Here is an 18,553-nt window from a genome sequence, read left to right as displayed (position 1 = left end):
TGTTCTTCCTGAACTGTGCTGGCTTTTTTAGATGTTTTTTAGCAAATTCCAGTCTAGCCTTTTTATTCTTGATGCTTATGAGTGGCTTGCACCGTGCAGTGAACCCTCTGTAGTTACTTTCATGCAGTCTTCTCTTTATGGTAGATTTGGATATTGATGCGCCGACCTCCTGGAGAGTGTTGTTCACTTGGTTGGCTGTTGTGAAGGGGTTTCTCTTCACCATGGAGATTATTCTGCGATCATCCACCACTGTTGTCTTCCGTGGGCGCCCAGGTCATTTTGCAGTGATGAGTTCACCAGTGCTTTCTTTCTTTCTCAGGATGTACCAAACTGTAGATTTTGCCACTCCTAATATTGTAGCAATTTCTCGGATGGGTTTTTTCTGTTTTCGCAGCTTAAAGATGGCTTGTTTCACCTGCATGGAGAGCTCCTTGGACCGCATGTTTACTTCACAGCAAAACCTTCCAAATGCAAGCACCACACCTTAGGGTATGTTTCCACGGTCAGGAAACGCTGCTTGTTTGACGCTACGCAGAGCTGCAGCGTCAAACAAGCAGCGTCCAGATGTTCCAGCATAGTGGAGGGGATTTTATGAAATCCCATCTCCACTATGCGTGGAAACCCGCACGCGGCGGCCCTGCGACTACAGACATGCTGCGCGTCTTTTCAGATCGCAGCATGTCCTTACACCTTGCGGGGACGCAGCGTCTCCGCAAGGCATATCACAGGGCCCTATGGGAGAGAGCGATCATCCCGGATGTGAAGAGTTAACACATCCGGCATGATCGCGTCCCAGAAAGGGGGCGGGGCTTAGCGCCGAGCGGCTTCGCCGCTGCGGCGATACTGCCGGCCATCCTGACAGTGGAAACATACCCTTAGATCAACTCCAGGCCTTTTATCTGCTTAATTTAGAATGGCATAACGAAGGGATTGCCCACACCTGTCCATGAAATAGCCTTGGAGTCAATTGTCCAATTACTTTTGGTCCTTTTAAAAACAGGGTGGCACATGTTAAGCAGCTGAAACTCCTAAACCCTTCATCCAATTTTAATGTGGATACCCTCAAATGAAAGCTGAAAGTCTGAACTTCAACTGCATCTGAATTGTTTTGTTTAAAATTCATTATGGTAATGTCTGTAACCAAAATTAGAAAAATGTTGTCTCTGTCCAAATATATATGGACCTAACTGTAGCTGACTTGAAGTGTGACTACACAAAGAAAATGAAGGTTTAATTGTGGTGTAATCTCCATGTAGCTACTGTTTTCGACCCGCCGGGGCGGTGCAGGGATGTGATTGTCTCCACTCAGTATACTGAAATTACTCTAGGATTAAGGGTATGTGCACACTTATTTGTGAGGGCTGCAGATTTTTCCGCAGCGGATTTCATAAATCCGCAGGTAAAAGGCACTGCGTTTTACCTGCGGATTTACTGTGGTTTTTATGCGGATTTTGTGCGGATTTTGTGCGGATTTTGTGCGGATTTTGTGCGGATTTTGTGCGGATTCCACCTGCGGTTTTACACCTGCTGATTCCTATTATGGAGCAGATGTAAGCCGCAGTGGAATCCGCACAAAGAATTGATATGCTGTGGAATGTAACCCGCAGCGTTTCCGCGCGTTGTTTTGCAGCATGTGCACTGTGGATTGCGTTTTCCATAGGTGTACATTGTACTGTAAACGCATGGAAAGCTGCTGTGGACCCACAGCTGCAGATCCGCTGCGGATCCGCAGCAAAATCCGCAACGTGTGCTCAGAGCCTTAAGCTTCATTTTCTCTGTGTAGCTGCACTTTTTCAGGGTTGCAGCACTATTTCCCTGCAGATTAACCCTTTACCTGCCTGTAAATGGCATGTCTAGTGATGTCCGGTTCCCTATAATTAGTTTGCTTTGGACTGATTTCCAAACATGCTTTTCAGAAATATTTCTGAGGCTGCTATATCTGTAATAGTGGATTTTTTTTTTCTGAAACATCTTGTATAGAAGTGATTAAGGTATTCTTGTTTCATTGGTTTGCTACAGACAGCCAACGTTTTGGAAATGCTTCTAATAAACCTAATTTACAATGTTGGGTGGAACAATGTTGACCTCGGGGCCCTTTTTGGAACACTACGTCCATCTCCCCCTAGAGGGCACTGTGGTGTAAGGTTTCCCGATAGTACCACGGATAATTTTGGCGGCTTGTCTGTGTTTTAGGTTTCTCTTTGTATTGTGTTTATACCTTTTTTGTTCTCCTTTCATGGGAAGGCATTAGCGGGTATTCTTTCCCTTATAAATCCTCTTTTACGTCTCCCAATTAGGTAATAATGAAGGCACCTTGGCTATGAAAGAAGGAGAAGTAATGTACATTATCGAGGAAGATAAAGGTGATGGCTGGACAAGAGCAAGACGGCAGAACGGAGAGGAAGGCTACGTGCCCACGTCCTACATAGAAATTACTCTAGAGAAAAACAGTAAAGGTGCAGTAACCTATATCTAAACTACACCCGTACACCAGAGATTGGTCAAAGCAAGATGGACGGAAGGTCTTGCAGAACGGGAGATAAACTTGAATGGGATAATTTTGGTGCCTGGCGGATATTGGGCACAGTGGGAAATCTTGAGGTTTTACTGACATAAGTCACACCCGGAGAGAGGAGTCCGTTCCCTTTGCGTTTTGCGTTGCGCCCCAATGTGCCTTACATGTGTACATTGAATACTATTTTGCAGGATGTTTTCTACTTCTCTTATCTTTTTGGGTTAAGCTATGAAAAGTCAGAAAGTGTTATATTTTATTATCCCCAAACCAGCTTTTAATACGCAGTCCTTTTATGTGAAATCCTCTTCCGATGTCTTTTATCATGTTTATATCCTCTCTAGATGTATATTTATATATGTACGGGACGGGTGAATGTCCTACTTTACCTGCTCTCCTATTTTTACATTTATTTTCATAAAAAAGGACAAAATACTGAGCCAAATTATCAAGAATTTTTATAAATATTATCCACAGGGATGTCGAGGTGGGCGCCATGTGTTTAGTAATTAGTAGTATATGACCAAATTACCTGTTAATGATGCTGCAGATCTGTGGGTTAATGGCGCTCCTTTGTCCCCATGTCCTCCAGCCGCCATTGTTATGGTGCAGGCCTTATTCTGGGGTGGGGTCGTTGCCTTACACTTTGACTTGTGATAATCTGGAAGCTCACTATACCTTGAGTACTTGGACTTTTTTTTTTTTTGCAGCATATTTGCTTTATTTCTTTTGCTCTAAGCCAAAATGTTCTGAATAATAAAAACCTATTTGACCACGATACAATAAATCCAATTTCTTATGGAAATTTTTGGATGCCATGTCTGGTTTTGCTTTTTAATTTTGATGCTTGGCTCCTTGGTGTGGTAAGAGATAATTGAGCGATGGTTAGTGCACAGACGTGAGTAGCATGTTGTGAGTTTGCTATCTCCGCCAGATGCACGATTTGGTAATTAATTTGCATGCTCAAATTTGGTAGAAAAGATATTAGAATATCAACGTTAGACGGCACAATTTTGCTTTGACACATTTCGCAATCTCTGCTGTCACGGCAAAAATTCCTTAGTGATCAATGTACTGCTTAACGGAGTGATGGTGCGATCATATTAATGTCAAAAACGTGTACCTATCATTTAGGTTTTAGATTTTAGTTTTTTATCTGACACTGCTAAAATGATTTGCGGACTAATTTCTTTGTTGTCTTATAAGGGTTGAATGGGAAAACAAGCCATCATCTATACACAGGATAGGTGATAGCTTACGGATTGTTGAGGGTCTGACTGCTGGGACCTGCACCGATTGCAGAACAGAGGATTTTTGGGGGGTTTAGAATAAGCAGAGTGCAGCATTCGATAGCCCCGTAGGGACTGAACCGAGTGGCGGTCTAACATTGCGCTGCAGCTGCATTCTAAGGGCGTATTCAGACGTCCGTATAAACCGGTCCTAGATTGCACCACCGTGTACGGGCCGGCCGCTGGTCTAATGACCTGAGTGTGACTGCTTCATATATTTCTATGAAGTTGTCATGATCGGTTCAGGAGACCCGGCCAGTTCGTGCATTGCGGTCCGATTTCGGACCATCTGAAAGCGCCCTTACACAGACAAATACCCCATTCTGACGATCCTTCAAGAGGTCATACCCCATCGATCAATAAGTGATCACTTATCCTGTGGACTGGTTTTCACCATGGAACCCCTTTTAATATCTTTCTGATACAAAACACTAAATCCCCTGCTTCAGCAATGTAAGCAGATGTATCATAGGGATTCCGTCAGTCACTAACGGGGTGGGGACTGTGGCTTATGGTTCTCTACGCCTCTTCAGTGACCCCCATGGTGGCGGAAGGCAGACAGAACTAGATGTACTTGGAGGGAACCAGTGCAACTGCTTGTTCTCCAACCTTTGATCCTTCTGATGGTTTCCAAATATTAAGAGGAACTTTTCTGCTGACATGTTCCTCTTTAACATTTGTCGCTGTGAAAAAAAAAAAAAGGCGATGGGGGATTTGAAGCTTTGTAATGGAAAAATAGAATTGAAACCCATAGAATTTACACTGTAAAATTCATGAGCACAGAATTTTGGACTTGTGCGGATAAAAAAAAAAATAGGTACACTTATTAATATGTTGTATGGACATAACTGAAGGTTACAATTTAAGTGAAATGATTAATTTATCACATTAAATAAAGGGGTATTTTCATCTCCTAAACTGATGAATTCTTGCTAGGACATGCCATCATGTTTGATTGGGGTTCCCCCACTCTAAGAATAAGGGGACTTTGGTGTGACACCGTGTCCCGGTCTATCTTTTCCCTGCACAGCATTGCTCCACAGACCCCATTCACTTGAGCGGGCCGGAGTACACCTGGTAACGTGGACCCCTGCGCTTCTTCATTCTGTGATCTGACCCCTAATGACTAGGTGATATATCGCTTGGGTTTGCCATTACTTTATACGTAATGACACAAATACTAAACTCCGATATAGCGATATATAGAATATATACATGGCATCCATACTTCAGTTATGGTTGATCTCATACGACATATTACTCTATAGTAATTCTCCGGTATTTGATTTATATTTCGATAAATATAAATGTCTGCGATCACCCTATTTAGTGCCTTCATAACTGTCCTCTTCTCTGTTTTTTCCTCTCGGACTGCAGGTTCCTGAAGAGGGTGTCTGTGAATCTGGGCGAGATGTGGAAGGCGTTTACATGCAGCTTCTTTTTAAAGGGAGGGTTTTTAGGCCGGGGGACACATGTGAGAGCAGCAACACGCATGTACGCATGATACATACATGTTATTCACTAACTTCCAGGCGCCCTGATTTTTTATTTTTAAGACCGGTGCAGTTTCAGCTTGAAACGAGAAACGCGCCTCGCTGTCACAGTACATCATTCCATCCTTTATTTTACAAAATGACGTAAACTGGAAAACAAACTAGTGAATGTTGTATCCTGCTGCACCTTGATGGATCTTATAGGAAAGTCCATCTACCCCGTGCTCGCCGACTCTCCACAAGATCTGAGATTGTTTGAGTGTTTGCACCTTCCTTCAAATAATCCAGCTTCCTCGATTGTTTTTCTAAATTGACCATTCCATTGTTTACCAGACCCTTCCTGATCGCCCCGAGCGGTCCCATCATTCACGCAGCTCGGCAGATATTCACTAGAGTGTTTTTGCTTTCTCCTTGTATCACATGAGGCTTTTTGCCAGTGTCTGCCTGTGCCATCTACATTCTCGACCCTAACCCTTTAGATTTGCATGGAACATGTTTCTTACCTTCTTTTCTTCCATTCTGTACAGCCTGTTTGCCTTCCTGTCATAACCACTATTGTTTTTTTCTTTTTGACTACCGATCACTAAATATTTCCAAGCCAACACTCCCATGTTTTTTTTTTTTTTTTTGCTGCTACGACTGTCCATTCTTTCCAGTAACTTATTACATTCCAGTTTTTGTTTTGGACATAAGTCACCTTCCATGTGTCTGTATTACTTGCACCTGCACCATTCCTGGGCAAGAGAACTATCTGAAATCTGGTTAAAGTTTATGTTCCGTGATCCAGAAGATTATTCTGCGTGGGGCACACAGCAACGGGCCAAAGACAGAAGATCTTCAATGTTCTGTAGACCAATCCTTACTACTTTCCATTCAGACGCTGCCTTAAACTGGAGTGCCTCGGAGGTCGTTGCCAACGTATCGCTACCAGATCAATAATCCATAGTTCTTAAATTGGCTTGGCTCAACGATTTATAATCCTGTCCTCAGGGAATGACCTTTTTAAGATCATACTTTACTCGTTACCCGGACCAATTCATAAATAAACTTTTGGTTCCTTGCGGCTAGTTGTAATGTGTCTGGTTTTTACGACTAGTTAGTTTTCTGAGGATAGGGCTTGAGAAGAGCGGTTTATAGCATCCTCCCTTTTTCTCTTCTTCGGTGATTGACGGTTTCACCCGATCCTTCATTCACTGGGGAAGATCTACTGTGCCACAGCTGTCGACGCAGCCATCGTAGGTGTGTGTTTGTTTGTTTTTTTCCTATGGTTGTGTATTCTGCATAGACCAAGCTGGAATCAAGACCATGTAACGCAATCATTGTATTTTTGTTGATTGTTTTTAGGACTGTAGTGTATTTTTTGGGGGTTAGGAAGTTACCAGTCCATTTTATTGCAATGTTAAAGCTATTGCCAGGCAATCTTTTTATTGTATGAACCTGATAAAAATGACAGTAATACTTTAATAATTATGTGCACTTTTCTTTTATAAACAGGTGTATTGCTGATCTGTTTTATAATGTACATATAGGTGTCTGAGACCACTTTAATCACTAGTCTCTATCCAAATTTGTGAATTAATGTGTGTAAAGAACACTACCTGGCTTAATGTTTTATTGGATGTATTAAGAATAATGTATGATTTATTTTTTTTTTATGTAGTAGCCAGCAAAGCGTATTTTTAGCTTAAATACTGGCCCTCTGGCGTTGAAATAAACTGCTAAATTACTATTAAAAGTATGTATTGTGTAAGGTTCTTCTCACACCACAGCTGAACGCCTCATTTACAATGCACATGCCATATAATAATGTGTAGTTGTTTTTTTACCTTTCTTTGGGAAAGACAAATTGATTTGGTCCTTTTGGGCACTATACTCTTAGTGTTGAAATGAGTTTTCTCCTGCGTCCGACACACAAATCCCATTTACATGCTAGATCAGGCCTGCACAACATACGGCCCACGGGGGGCATACGGCCCACGGGGGGCATGCGGCCCACCGAAGTATGCTGTGCGGCCTGCGGAGTGGTCCAGGAGACGCCTCTCCCTCCTTCCTAAATTCAGATGCATTTGCGTCTGTCCCGGGCGTGATGATGTCGGCACACTGCTGACGTTATCACACTGCTGCTAGCGCCGGGTTGCAGCGGACGCGGCGGGCATCGGTAAGTGTTCCAGGAGCCAAAGACGAAATGTTTGTTTTGTGCTTGGTGTCACTTTCCAGGGGCCATTATGGTCCAATGGGGGGCACTATTTAGGCCATTATGGGAGATATTATGAGGCAATGGAGTACACTATGGGGCCATTATGGGGTATTGGGGAATATTATGGGGCATTTAGAGAGGTTGTGAATGGGATCATTAATGCAGAGAGGCAGTGTGGCGGAGAGATTATGTAACGTGCAATTTGGGGGGACATTATGGAGAAGGGTAATATGGGGGTATACTATGGAGAAAGGCAGTAATTATTTAGTGGCACAGAAAGGGAGATATTTATATTATGGGGCAGTATAATGATACTTATATTTCTAAGTGCCCAGTGTCATGTTGTGCTGTTGAAGACTGAGAATAGGGAAGCCTGCAGAGACAAGCTCTGGGGAGGCGGGGGTGTAAAATCTCACTATGGTGTCTGTACTACACGGAGACAAAATGGATGACAACAACTTGAATCGGAGAAGATGTCTGATGATGGCTGGTAACAACTCCAGCATTTCCTTACCATTGTTAAGGACATACTGGGAATTGTCGTTTCAAGCAATACAAATATATGGGGCTGAACTGACATTACAATTGATTGCTGTACTAAGGTTGGTGCTGTATACCATTTACTTACTTTGGTTTTGGCTCTGAATTCATGTACTGATGTTGGTTCTGATGCTGTATTCATGTACTGATGTTGGTTCTGATGCTGTATTCATGTACTGATGGTGGTTCTGATGCTGCATTCATGTACTGATGGTGGTTCTGATGCTGCATTCATGTACTGATGGTGGTTCTGATGCTGTATTCATGTACTGATGTTGGTTCTGATGCTGTATTCATGTACTGATGCTGCATTCATGTATTGATGGTAGTTCTGATGTTGTACACCTGTGTGCATTCAGTGGTTAATGACCTCATGATTTTGCAGCTTAATTCTACAGCATTTCTTTAAAAATGGTGCTTCTATTTGCTACGTGGATGGGTTTCTGGTTGCATGTGGCTGTCCCAAGCTTGGAAGAAGAGGACAAGAAAAGCTGTATTGTATTACAGGTGAATATTCCATATTGTGTCATTGAGTAAATCTGTCTAGAATAATTGGTTGGGTACTTTTAATTAGGCATATATAAAGCTCCCTTTAGCAGGATGTCTTAATTTTAAATGGGCATTCTAATGGGTTATTCCATAAATGCTTTTGAGATGGCTTTCTACAGGTGTTTACAACATATCCTGTGCTCTGAATATTTCAAGAATATTAAACCTGCTAATCTTTGGAGGATACATTTTTTTCAATATTAACTTTCAAAGATCCGAACCTTGGCTAGTAATTAATGGGAATCTGTCAGCAGTTCTATGTAATCTGATGACAACATGATGTAGGGACAGAGACCCTTATTCCAGCAATGTATCACTTTGTAAACTATCAGTTTTCACTGCTGCAGAGCTTGGAATACTGAACTGTGTATCCCTGCCCCCACCACTGATTGGCAGCTGTGTATTCACAGTAAGCTGCCAATCAGTGGTGGGGGCGGGGTTATACACAGCAGTTGACTAGGAAACACGTGGCATCTAGTCCTGTAATGATTTCCTGCTGATAACACATTTTTACTCGGACTCCCATGACAGCACGACGAGAGAGGGGATCCGCCCTTCAGGAACAGGAAACCTACAGATACAAAAGGGCGGCACCTCTCCCCATGCATCAGTTGGTTTCCTGTTCCTGGAGGGACAGATTCCTACAGATGGAAAATCCTATACCCAACAATGCTGTCTGCCGCCTGATAAATTGCTCCACATTCAACAACAGGTGTTAAAGGCAATTAATAAACCATCCATGACCCTTAGACAGGCTATGTCACTGTTAGGATCCCTAACTTCGTGCATTCCTGCCGTCCGTTGGGCCCAATTCCATACCAGACCTTTACAGTTTGAGGTTCTGGACAATTATAGAGCCTTACAGGGGTCCTTGCCGGGTCAGGTGACGTTAAGTCCGGTAGTACTTACATCTCTCAGATGGTGGCTAGTAGAAGACAATCTGTCGGCAGGAGTTCCCTGGGTGACACATGTGACTCGTGTAATAACAACTGACGCCAGCCCTACGGGATGGGGGGCACACATGGGTGACATCGTAGTACAAGGGCTATGAGACCCTCAAACATCAGCCTCTTCCAATCAGAGAGAGTTAATGGCTATCGAATTGGCAGTTAAAAAACTCCTCGTGTATCTACAGGGTCACCATGTCAAGATCCTCTTTGACAACCAGGTGGCGGTAGCCTACGTAAACCACCAGGGTGGAACACATTCCGAATCTCTCATGGAAGTAGCAGACCGCCTTCTCCAGACAGCAGAGAGCCATTTACTATCTTTAACTGCTCTACATTTAAAGGGGAAAGAAAATATAAAAGCGGACTTTCTAAGCCGCAACACCTTAAAACAAAACAAAAAAATTCTGTTCCCTGAATCCAGGGAAAATCCATTGGCAGTGGACGCTTTCCTGATCAAATGGGACTTCCAATTGGCTTATGCGTTCCCACCGCTGGGCCTGTTACCTCTTGTGGTCAGGAAAATAAGGGAGGACCGAGCAAGGGTCATACTGGTCGCCCCTTTCTGGCCCAAGAGGACTTGGTTCGCTTGGCTCAGGACCATGTCGGTGGAAGACCCTTGTGTACTCCCGGACATTCCAAATTTACTCCACCAGGGTCCGATCACCCATCCACAGGTGAAGGGGCTCCATTTGACGGCATGGTGTTTGAGAGGTCATTGTTAAAAAACAGAGGTTTTTCCCCGAATTTAATTGATACCCTTATGAAGAGTAGAAAAAATATAACAACAAAGATCTACTCTAGAACCTGGAGGAAGTTCTTGGCCTCTTCAGATTTTAGAATTGAAGAAGGGTTACCAATTAACCAAATTTTAGAATTCCTGCAGAAGGGGTTAGAGCTAAACTTATCTACAAGTACGCTAAAAGTACACGTCTCAGCCCTAGGGGCCCTGTTTTCTTGTAACATTGCTAATAATTATTGGGTATCAAGGTTCATAAAAGCTTCTAGTAGAGCTAGACCTATACACAAGAACAGGTCGGTACCTTGGGATCTCAACCTAGTCCTTTCTGCCTTGACTGGAGAACCGTTTGAGCCCTTACATTTAGCCTCAGTTAAATTGTTGTCCCTCAAAACAGCATTTTTAGTAGCAATAACATCTGCTCGTAGAGTTGGGGACATACAGGCACTCTCTAGACTCTCCCCTTATACAGAGTTTCTACAGGACAGAGTAGTCCTCAAACCGGACCCAGCCTATCTGCCAAAAGTGGCCTCACATTTTCACAGATCACAGGAGATAGTGTTACCATCATTTCTCCCTAATCCCTCTAAGGGTATGTTTCCACGTTCAGGAAACGCTGCTTGTTTGACGCTGCGCAGCGCTGCAGCGTCAAACAAGCAGCGTCCAGATGTTCCAGCATAGTGGAGGGGATTTGATGAAATCCCGTCTCCACTATGCGTGGAAACCCGCACGCGGCGGCCCTGCGACTATGGACATGCTGCGCGTCTTTTCAGATCGCAGCATGCCCGTACACCTTGCGGGGACGCAGCGTCCCCGCAAGGCATATCACAGGGCCCTATGGGACAGAGCGATCATCCCGGATGTGAAGAGTTAACACATCCGGCATGATCGCGTCCCATTAAGGGGGCGGGGCTTAGCGCCGAGCGGCTTTGCCGCTGCGGCGATACCGCCAGCCATCCTGATCGTGGAGTCATACCCTAATACTAAGGAAGAACTACTCCATACGTTAGATGTTAGGAGATGCCTGTTAGAATATATCACAGTCACTAACGCTTGGAAGAGAGAGAATGCGTTATTTTTATCCTTCCAAGGTCCTAGGAAAGGGCTTAGAGTTTCGAAGTACACACTAGCGAAGTGGATTAGGGAGGCTATCTCTCTGGCTTGTACTGCAGGTGGAGGTCCGGCTCCGCAGAATCTGAGGGCGCATTCCACCCGGGCCATGGCTACATCCTGGGCGGAAAAATCTGGAGTATCAATCGACCAGATATGTAAGGCGGCCACATGGTCATCCCCGTCCACCTTCTTTAAACACTATAGGTTGGATTTAGGGGCCTCCTCTGATCTCACCTTCGGGTTAAGGGTGCTGCAAGCTATAGTCCCTCCCTAAGGTAGTGTTACATCTCTGTAAATCTCTCGTCGTGCTGTCATGGGAGTCCGAGTAAAGCATTAAGCTACTTACGGGTAGCGGCATTTCTCGGAGGCCCATGACAGCACCCTTAGTTCCCTCCCTATTTCACGTGGGGGTTGCACTTCCTTTAATGAGATATATAGATCTCACGTGTGATTTCTTGTTATATTACGAGAATTTGATTTGGTATATAAACTGTATATAATGTATACTTGTGTGCTACTAACCGCGGTAGTCCTCTCAGGCTCTAATATACAACTGATGCATGGGGAGAGGTGCCGCCCTTTTGTATCTGTAGGTTTCCTGTTCCTGAAGGGCGGATCCCCTCTCTCGTCGTGCTGTCATGGGCCTCCGAAAAATGCCGCTACCCGTAAGTAGCTTAATGCTATTTCATAAATACACACATCCCAGTAAGTGACACATCTCTGTAATGGGGTCTCTGCCTCTACATCATGCTGCGATCATACTGCATAGCAAAAACATGATGGTAGACTACTATTGTCATAAGGTAATGCAAAATGTGAATGTAATTTTTTTTTCTTTTAATTTCTAAATGCATAGTACTTTTTTTTGCTTATAAAAAGAAAAAAAAAATGCTATATAGTCCGGTGTAACTCCTGTAGATATATGTGGTGCAGGTAGCAGAATCCTCGTAGCTGCTGTCATCATGCTCCATTTTCCCTTCTTTCATTGTTAGAGGTGGCAGCAGGTACGTTTCACAGCAGAGCAAACTATTACAAAGATAGGAGAGGCCCCAGGAAGGAATCTTGTAGGATGTGTAGTGAGGGAGGTGAAACCCACAGCAGAATCTGCAGAAGAAGGGGGCAGTGTCTGTCTCAGAGGATAAGATAGACCTCTTGAATTTTACAAGGGTAAATCATCACTACATGAATGAAGCTGTGATAATACAGGACTAGAGATAGCAGGTGCATATCCTGGACATGCACACCCCATAACCAGCATGTACAGTGGCATGTAGGTTTGTGCACCCCTGGTTAAAATTACGGTTATTGTGACCAGTTCAGCAAGTTGAAGATTCAATTATCTCTATAAGGCCTAAAGTTAAAGATGACATTTCCTTTGTATTTTAGGCAAAACAAGTAATTTTTTTACGTTTTAAAAATTACAAAAAGGAAAATGGGTGATAGCTCGTGATGAGCGAGTATACTCGTTCCTCGTGTTTTCCCGAGCATGCTCGGGTGATCTCCGAGTATTTGTTAGTGTTCGGAGATTTAGTTTTCATCTCCGCAGATGAATGATTTACAGCTACTAGCCAGGCTGAGTACATGTGGGGGTTGCCTGGTTGCTAGGGAATCCCCACATGTAATCAGGCTGGCTAGTAGCTGTAAATCATTCAGCTGCGGTCACAATACTCGGAGACCACCCGAGCGTGCTTGGGAAAACCTAAGCAACGAGTACACTTGCTCATCACTAGTGATAGCAAGAGAATGGGCACTCAAGTCAAATGGAAACCAGTCTTAAATTAGGTATTTGATTAAATATTACCTTTTTAGGTAAGACCACATGCAGCTGGATTCCACTCAGTCGGGGCTACTTGTTTCTGTCTTAAAAAGTTATTTTGAAATTGGGTAGAATGTAAAAAGGAAAGTTCACTTTCACTGGAAGTGCTGAAAGTTTTCTTAACTGGTTTGGAATTACTGCAGATTTCAGCCTGCTAGATTAAATAGTCTGTGAAATCAGCAAAATAAATTGACATGTGGTTTTTAAAATACTCAATCTTCCATTTCTGTGCAAAAAAAAAAACTTTTGAAAACCTTCATCTGCATGAATACCCTACTATTGTATTCTGCAGATTTTACCTGGTCAAATCCGCTGGGTATCAGTGTTTTGCTTGTCCCTCATACGCATTGGTGTAAAGTTGCCCAAACCAGTTTCTTTCAGGTTCACCAACCATCTAATTTGTATGACGACTCACAAGTGTCCCCTAGCAGATTTTGTCATGAGGGAGAGGAGAGTCGGGCTTTTTGTATATGAACGCTGATCCTTTTACTCTTCCTAAAGATAAGCCGTCACCACAGGTTTCTAGTAGTTATGTTGTGCGTATTAAAGTCTGCTGAACCCTTTGGGATTAGTTGACCACTTCATGTGTATGGAGGCCTCCAGACTCTTCAGGCGGGTCAGATCTATTGGTTTCTGTGGATGACCGTTCACCTCCGGCATAAACTTTCTCCCCTCTACCCATTGGAAACACATGAGCGTTCTGATGAGTTTCCATGTGTATGATGAAGTTGGGAGAGATGGCTGCTGATGTGGAAACCTCATTCCGCTGATAATCAAAGGCCTTTTCCAAACCTCCTTATTTCACGGTTCCACTATGGACTGTGATGCAAGGATCGGCTCCAGGTCGCCTGCCCTGAACTCAACAACCTCTGTCCTAATACGATTCTGTTTAATTCAGGGCAGGTGACTCCTGGTGGGTTCATGTATTCAGTGTTTAATGAAGTACGGATCTCCAAATACTACTGTTATGAAACATTCAGAGCGGTCTTAATAATTGTTTTATTTTGTCCCAGTGCATTAGTTTTGTTTTATGTGCACATTATTTTCTTGTTAAATGCGTTGTCTATGAATATTTTCCTGGAATAAAAAATTCTAAACACTTTCATTATTGTCCTTATTCGCCATGGTTTCATTTTGGCTCGTCTAGGTGACCTGTTTGTGAATGACCATTATATTTACAGAACAAGCCTTATAATAATGCACACTTTTGGGCTTTCTGCATTTTTGTTTTTTAAATAACTACTAATTCAATGCAGTGAAAAGTGAGAATTTTTGATAATAGTTGTAAAAACTTAAGTACTGCAATTGTCCATCATGCTACTACACATCTAGTAGCGGAGATCACATTGATAGTAATAAATAAATAATTTGCGGTTATAGGTTTCTTTAAAAACGAAAAGGCAAAATGTACATTATACAGCAAGCTGTTCCAAAAAAACAGCTCAAAATGCTAATGTCTGGAAAAAGTCTCTATTTTACACAGCACAGAGCAGATGCAGTTTGGTTTCAAGAAGATGATGATGGTTGTGGTTCTAATTTCCGGGACAAGGCTGTTAAGATCTGGCTGAATTTTTGGTATCTTTCAGCCTGGTTGACTTGGGCTCCTTTGCTTCCCCAGAGAAGTCTCATTTGAAATTCTGTCTTGAAGACTTCGCTCATTTCTTCATCTGGCTTAAATCCTAAAATGGAAAAGAACAGAACAAATTATTTTTGTTTTTAAATTCTTAATAAGCTAAAAGCGCTCACAGGTTGTTTCATATAAACTGGTTCTAATGACTTGCATTGTTCATCGTAATGATCATACTCTAGTTTTAAGGTTACACGCACACACCTTTGTCAAAAATGATGTGTTTTCTAGTAGAAAACCTAAAGGACAAGTGTTTCCTGAAGGAAAGTTTTTGGGTTTCTCAAAGCTGTTCCTTATTTATTTTTTTGCAGCCTTCTAATTGGACAGTGCCTAGTTTGAATTTGCTTCTGATAGAATCTGCGACAAAGGAGTCACATGCCTTTTTTTCCACCTTGTGGTTTTTCGAAATGCAAAAGTAGAAAAAAAAGTGCTTAAGACACTGAACATTAGAACAATAAAATGGTTTCGAATAGAAATGACTAAGAAGAATGTTTCCAGGGTTTTGGAGTGTGCACATACCATTAGCTTTTCAGAGGAAAAGGAAAGACGTGTTCCGATTGTTTTTATTGGGCAAACTGGCCACATTTAGGATACATTTAAATGGGGAAAAAATAGTGCTTCATCCATAAAATCTTTTGTAATAGTCTATGGCTTTTCGTACACTATCAATTGATGATTAAACAAATATTTTATGATTCCTAGTTGTAATTTGTATTTTACACAGCAGTATAGAAACCAGATCCTGATCCTTCCAAGTCACAGAGTTGTCAGCCTACTAATGCCCATGGCACCGAATCGTGAATTCACCTCTGCAACGATTGGTTGGAAGGCATATTAAATTGTTTTTGTGCTGCTGTATAACATAAGTGTAGATTTTGACACTTAACGCAACTTTGTTTTTCTTTTTTGTTCAAATATATAACCTTTCTTTACTAATAGCCAGGATATAATAACCAGCATGCCTCTGAATGTGAGCTCTGGTCTTTGAAGAGGATAAACCTTCCTTACCTTCCAAGAGCCGTTCTGCATTGCTTTGATACAAAGCTGCATTCTGGGCAATTATCCGTGCCGATTCCAGATGACTAAACATTATTTCACATCCTCTGTCATGGTTCTCCCACCAGTCCATTCCTTCAAATATGGCAGACTGGCGCTCCAGCAACAGTATTACAGGCAGGACTAGCGGGATTGTCATATTTCCCTGTGTGCCGAGTAATGTACCTGTAATAGATATATATTATTGGCACAGTTGTCTGCATTTGGGAAATAAGTCGGACACATTCATACGTTGTGAAGGGCTGGAGAGGGTTTTGTATGGAAAAGGGCGTTAATGAACTTTACAGGTTTTGGATATTCTAGAAGGAGTGCTCTGTTCTGGCGACAAGAGTAGTAGAGGTCTGAGTAAAGAGCTTGTTCAGATTCAGGCCATGTGTAACGTAGACCTGGCCATTGGCCTTCTAATGCTGCACCGTTATAGGGCAAATATGTGGAAGGCATGAGCTGCTGGTGGAATCTGACTGTAGGCATAGATGCTGTCAATAATCCCAGATGGGGCAGGAATTGGGCTAAAGCCCTCCTAAAAGCATGAAGCGTTTTGGGTCCGAAATGTATCAGTCACCATGTAGATGCTATTTTTTTAGTGGTTGGGGTGGATGATTTTATTGCCACAACTAGTGAGAGCGCAAGTGCTCACTACTCGAGTTTGCCTAGGGTGCTCGGGTACGCATTGAGTCTCGCAGGTTCTCGAGTGACATGTTAGAGTCCCTGTGGCCGCCTGTTTTGCTGCTGTTAGACCGCCACAAAATATGGGGGGATTGGCAGTGTTTGTCAGGAAATCCCCACGTTTTGTGGCTGTCTAGCAGCAGCGAAACAGGTGGCCGTGGGGACTCGAGCGCCCTAGGCAACCTCTAGTAACTTGCGCTCATCTTTAGCCACAACACATTTCAAGGCCATACCGGCATCTGTATCAAGTAGGAAAAACCAAGAGAGTAGGGTTGGAATTAGGGTTAAGATAAGAGCATGTTAGGTTAGGCTATGAGCTGAACTAGATGGACTTAGTCTTCCTTCAACCTTAATAACTATGTTACACTTTAACCCCTTCCTGACCTGTGACACAGCATATGCGTCATGAAAGTCTGCATATGCTGCGTCACAGAATGATCGAGTTCCTGCAGGTCGGGTGAAAGGGTTAACTCAAATTTCACCCGACCCGCAGGAACAGGGGGAGTTGTACTTCAGCCCGGGGGGGTGGCTTTGCCTCCCCGTGGCTACGATCGCTCTGATTGCCTGTTGAAAGTGAAACAGCCAATCAGAGCAATTTGTAATATTTCACCAATGAAACTTGGTGAAACATTACAATCCAGCCATGGCCGATGCAGCAATATCATCCACCACGGCTTGAGACCGATCTGCCGCCGCCGTCAGTCTTTCCTCCACCCCCTCGCTGTCTGATCCCACCCCACCCGTACCTCCCGAGTCCCGGTGTCCGTCCGTCTTCGGCCAGTCTCACACGTCCAGATAATTCCGGTACCGGAGTTATCCGTGTCCGTGAGCTCACGTGGCACATCAGTGTGGCACACGTGCGGTAGCCGTGTGCCGACTGAGTACCACACGGACCATGCAGGAGACAGCGCTACAGTAAGCGCTGTCCCCCCTTCGTGTGGTGCTGAAGCCGCCATTCATTCCTTCTCCCCAGCAGCGTTCGCTGGAGAGAAGGAATGAAAAATCATGTTTTTTTTTATTTTAAAATAAAGTTCCCGGTCACCTCCCAACCCCTGTGCGCCTGCCCGCTGGCATTAAAATACTCACCCAGCTCCCGCGATGCTTCCTCTCAGCGCCGCAGCTTTTCCTGTATGAGCGGTCACTTGGTACTGCTCATTAGTGATGAATATGCGGCTCCACCCCTATGGGAGGTGGAGCCGCATATTCATCACTGTAATGAGCGGTACCACGTGACCGCTCATACAGGACAAGCTGCGGCGCTGAGAGGAAGCATCGCGGGAGCTGGGTGAGTATTTTAATGCCAGCGGGCGAGTGCACAGGGGGTGGGAGGTGACCGGGAACTTTATTTTAAAAACAAAAAAATAAAAACATGATTTTTCATTCCTTCTTTCCAGCGAACGCTGCTGGGGAGAAGGAATGAATGGCGGCTTCAGCACCCCACGCTGGCGGGGACAGCGCTTAACTCTAGCACTGTCTCCTGCACTGTCCGTCTGGTCCTCAGTCGGCACATGGGCGGCACACGGACAGCATCAGTGTGCGGTACGTGTTTACACGGACCCATTGACTTTAATGGGTCCGTGTGATCGTGCGCTCCCACGAACACTGACATGTCTCTGTGTTTTACAAACGGACACACGGTCCATGAAAACACGCTGACATGTGCAGAGACACATTTATTTTAATGTGTCTACGTGAGTCAGAGTCTCCGGTACGTGAGAAAACTGTCACCACACGTACCGGAGCCACTGACGTGTGAAACAGGCCTTCAGCGGTGGGTGCCGACATCTTCCAAAATGGCGGGCGCAGTGCGCCCGCCGAATTACCCCCCCTTTATCACCCCCATAGGTAGGGAAAATAATGAAATAAAGAAAATATTTATTTTTATTTTTCCACTAGGGTTAGAATTAGGGTATGTGCAGATTTGGCTGCGGATTCGCATCATTTTTCCATGCGGTGTACAGTACAATGTAAACCTATGGAAAACCAGATCCGCAGTGCCCATGGTGCGT

The 18,553-nt window shown here is 43.7% G+C and overlaps 2 protein-coding genes across 9 annotated transcripts in view; one reads left to right on the top strand and one right to left on the bottom strand.

Moving 5' to 3' along the window:
* Positions 1-7,029, top strand: part of FNBP1L (formin binding protein 1 like) — a 151,602-nt gene extending 144,573 nt beyond the window's left edge. For 3 of the 6 annotated variants that reach the window (XM_077278659.1, XM_077278656.1, XM_077278654.1), the window contains 2 exons: positions 2,298-2,456; positions 5,179-7,029. In XM_077278659.1, the coding sequence (XP_077134774.1) occupies positions 2,298-2,456; positions 5,179-5,186 (167 nt within the window). In that variant the 3' untranslated portion in view covers positions 5,187-7,029. Of the gene's footprint in view, positions 1-2,297; positions 3,325-5,178 lie in introns of those variants that run through there. The other 3 variants (XM_077278660.1, XM_077278655.1, XM_077278658.1) reach the window with 2 other exon arrangements.
* A 7,146-nt stretch (positions 7,030-14,175) lies between these two features.
* Positions 14,176-18,553, bottom strand: part of BCAR3 (BCAR3 adaptor protein, NSP family member) — a 209,177-nt gene continuing 204,799 nt past the window's right edge. For all 3 annotated transcript variants that reach the window (XM_077276399.1, XM_077276400.1, XM_077276402.1), the window contains 2 exons: positions 15,831-16,043; positions 14,176-14,874 (listed from right to left, as the gene is read on the bottom strand). In XM_077276399.1, the coding sequence (XP_077132514.1) occupies positions 14,702-14,874; positions 15,831-16,043 (386 nt within the window). In that variant the 3' untranslated portion in view covers positions 14,176-14,701. The remainder of the gene's footprint in view (positions 14,875-15,830; positions 16,044-18,553) is intronic.

This window comes from Ranitomeya variabilis, chromosome 8 (genome assembly GCF_051348905.1).
Source record: "Ranitomeya variabilis isolate aRanVar5 chromosome 8, aRanVar5.hap1, whole genome shotgun sequence".
NCBI lineage: Eukaryota > Metazoa > Chordata > Amphibia > Anura > Dendrobatidae > Ranitomeya > Ranitomeya variabilis.
The sequence above is the reverse complement of the archived record's forward strand: the minus strand, read 5'-3'. Positions and strand labels throughout refer to the sequence as shown.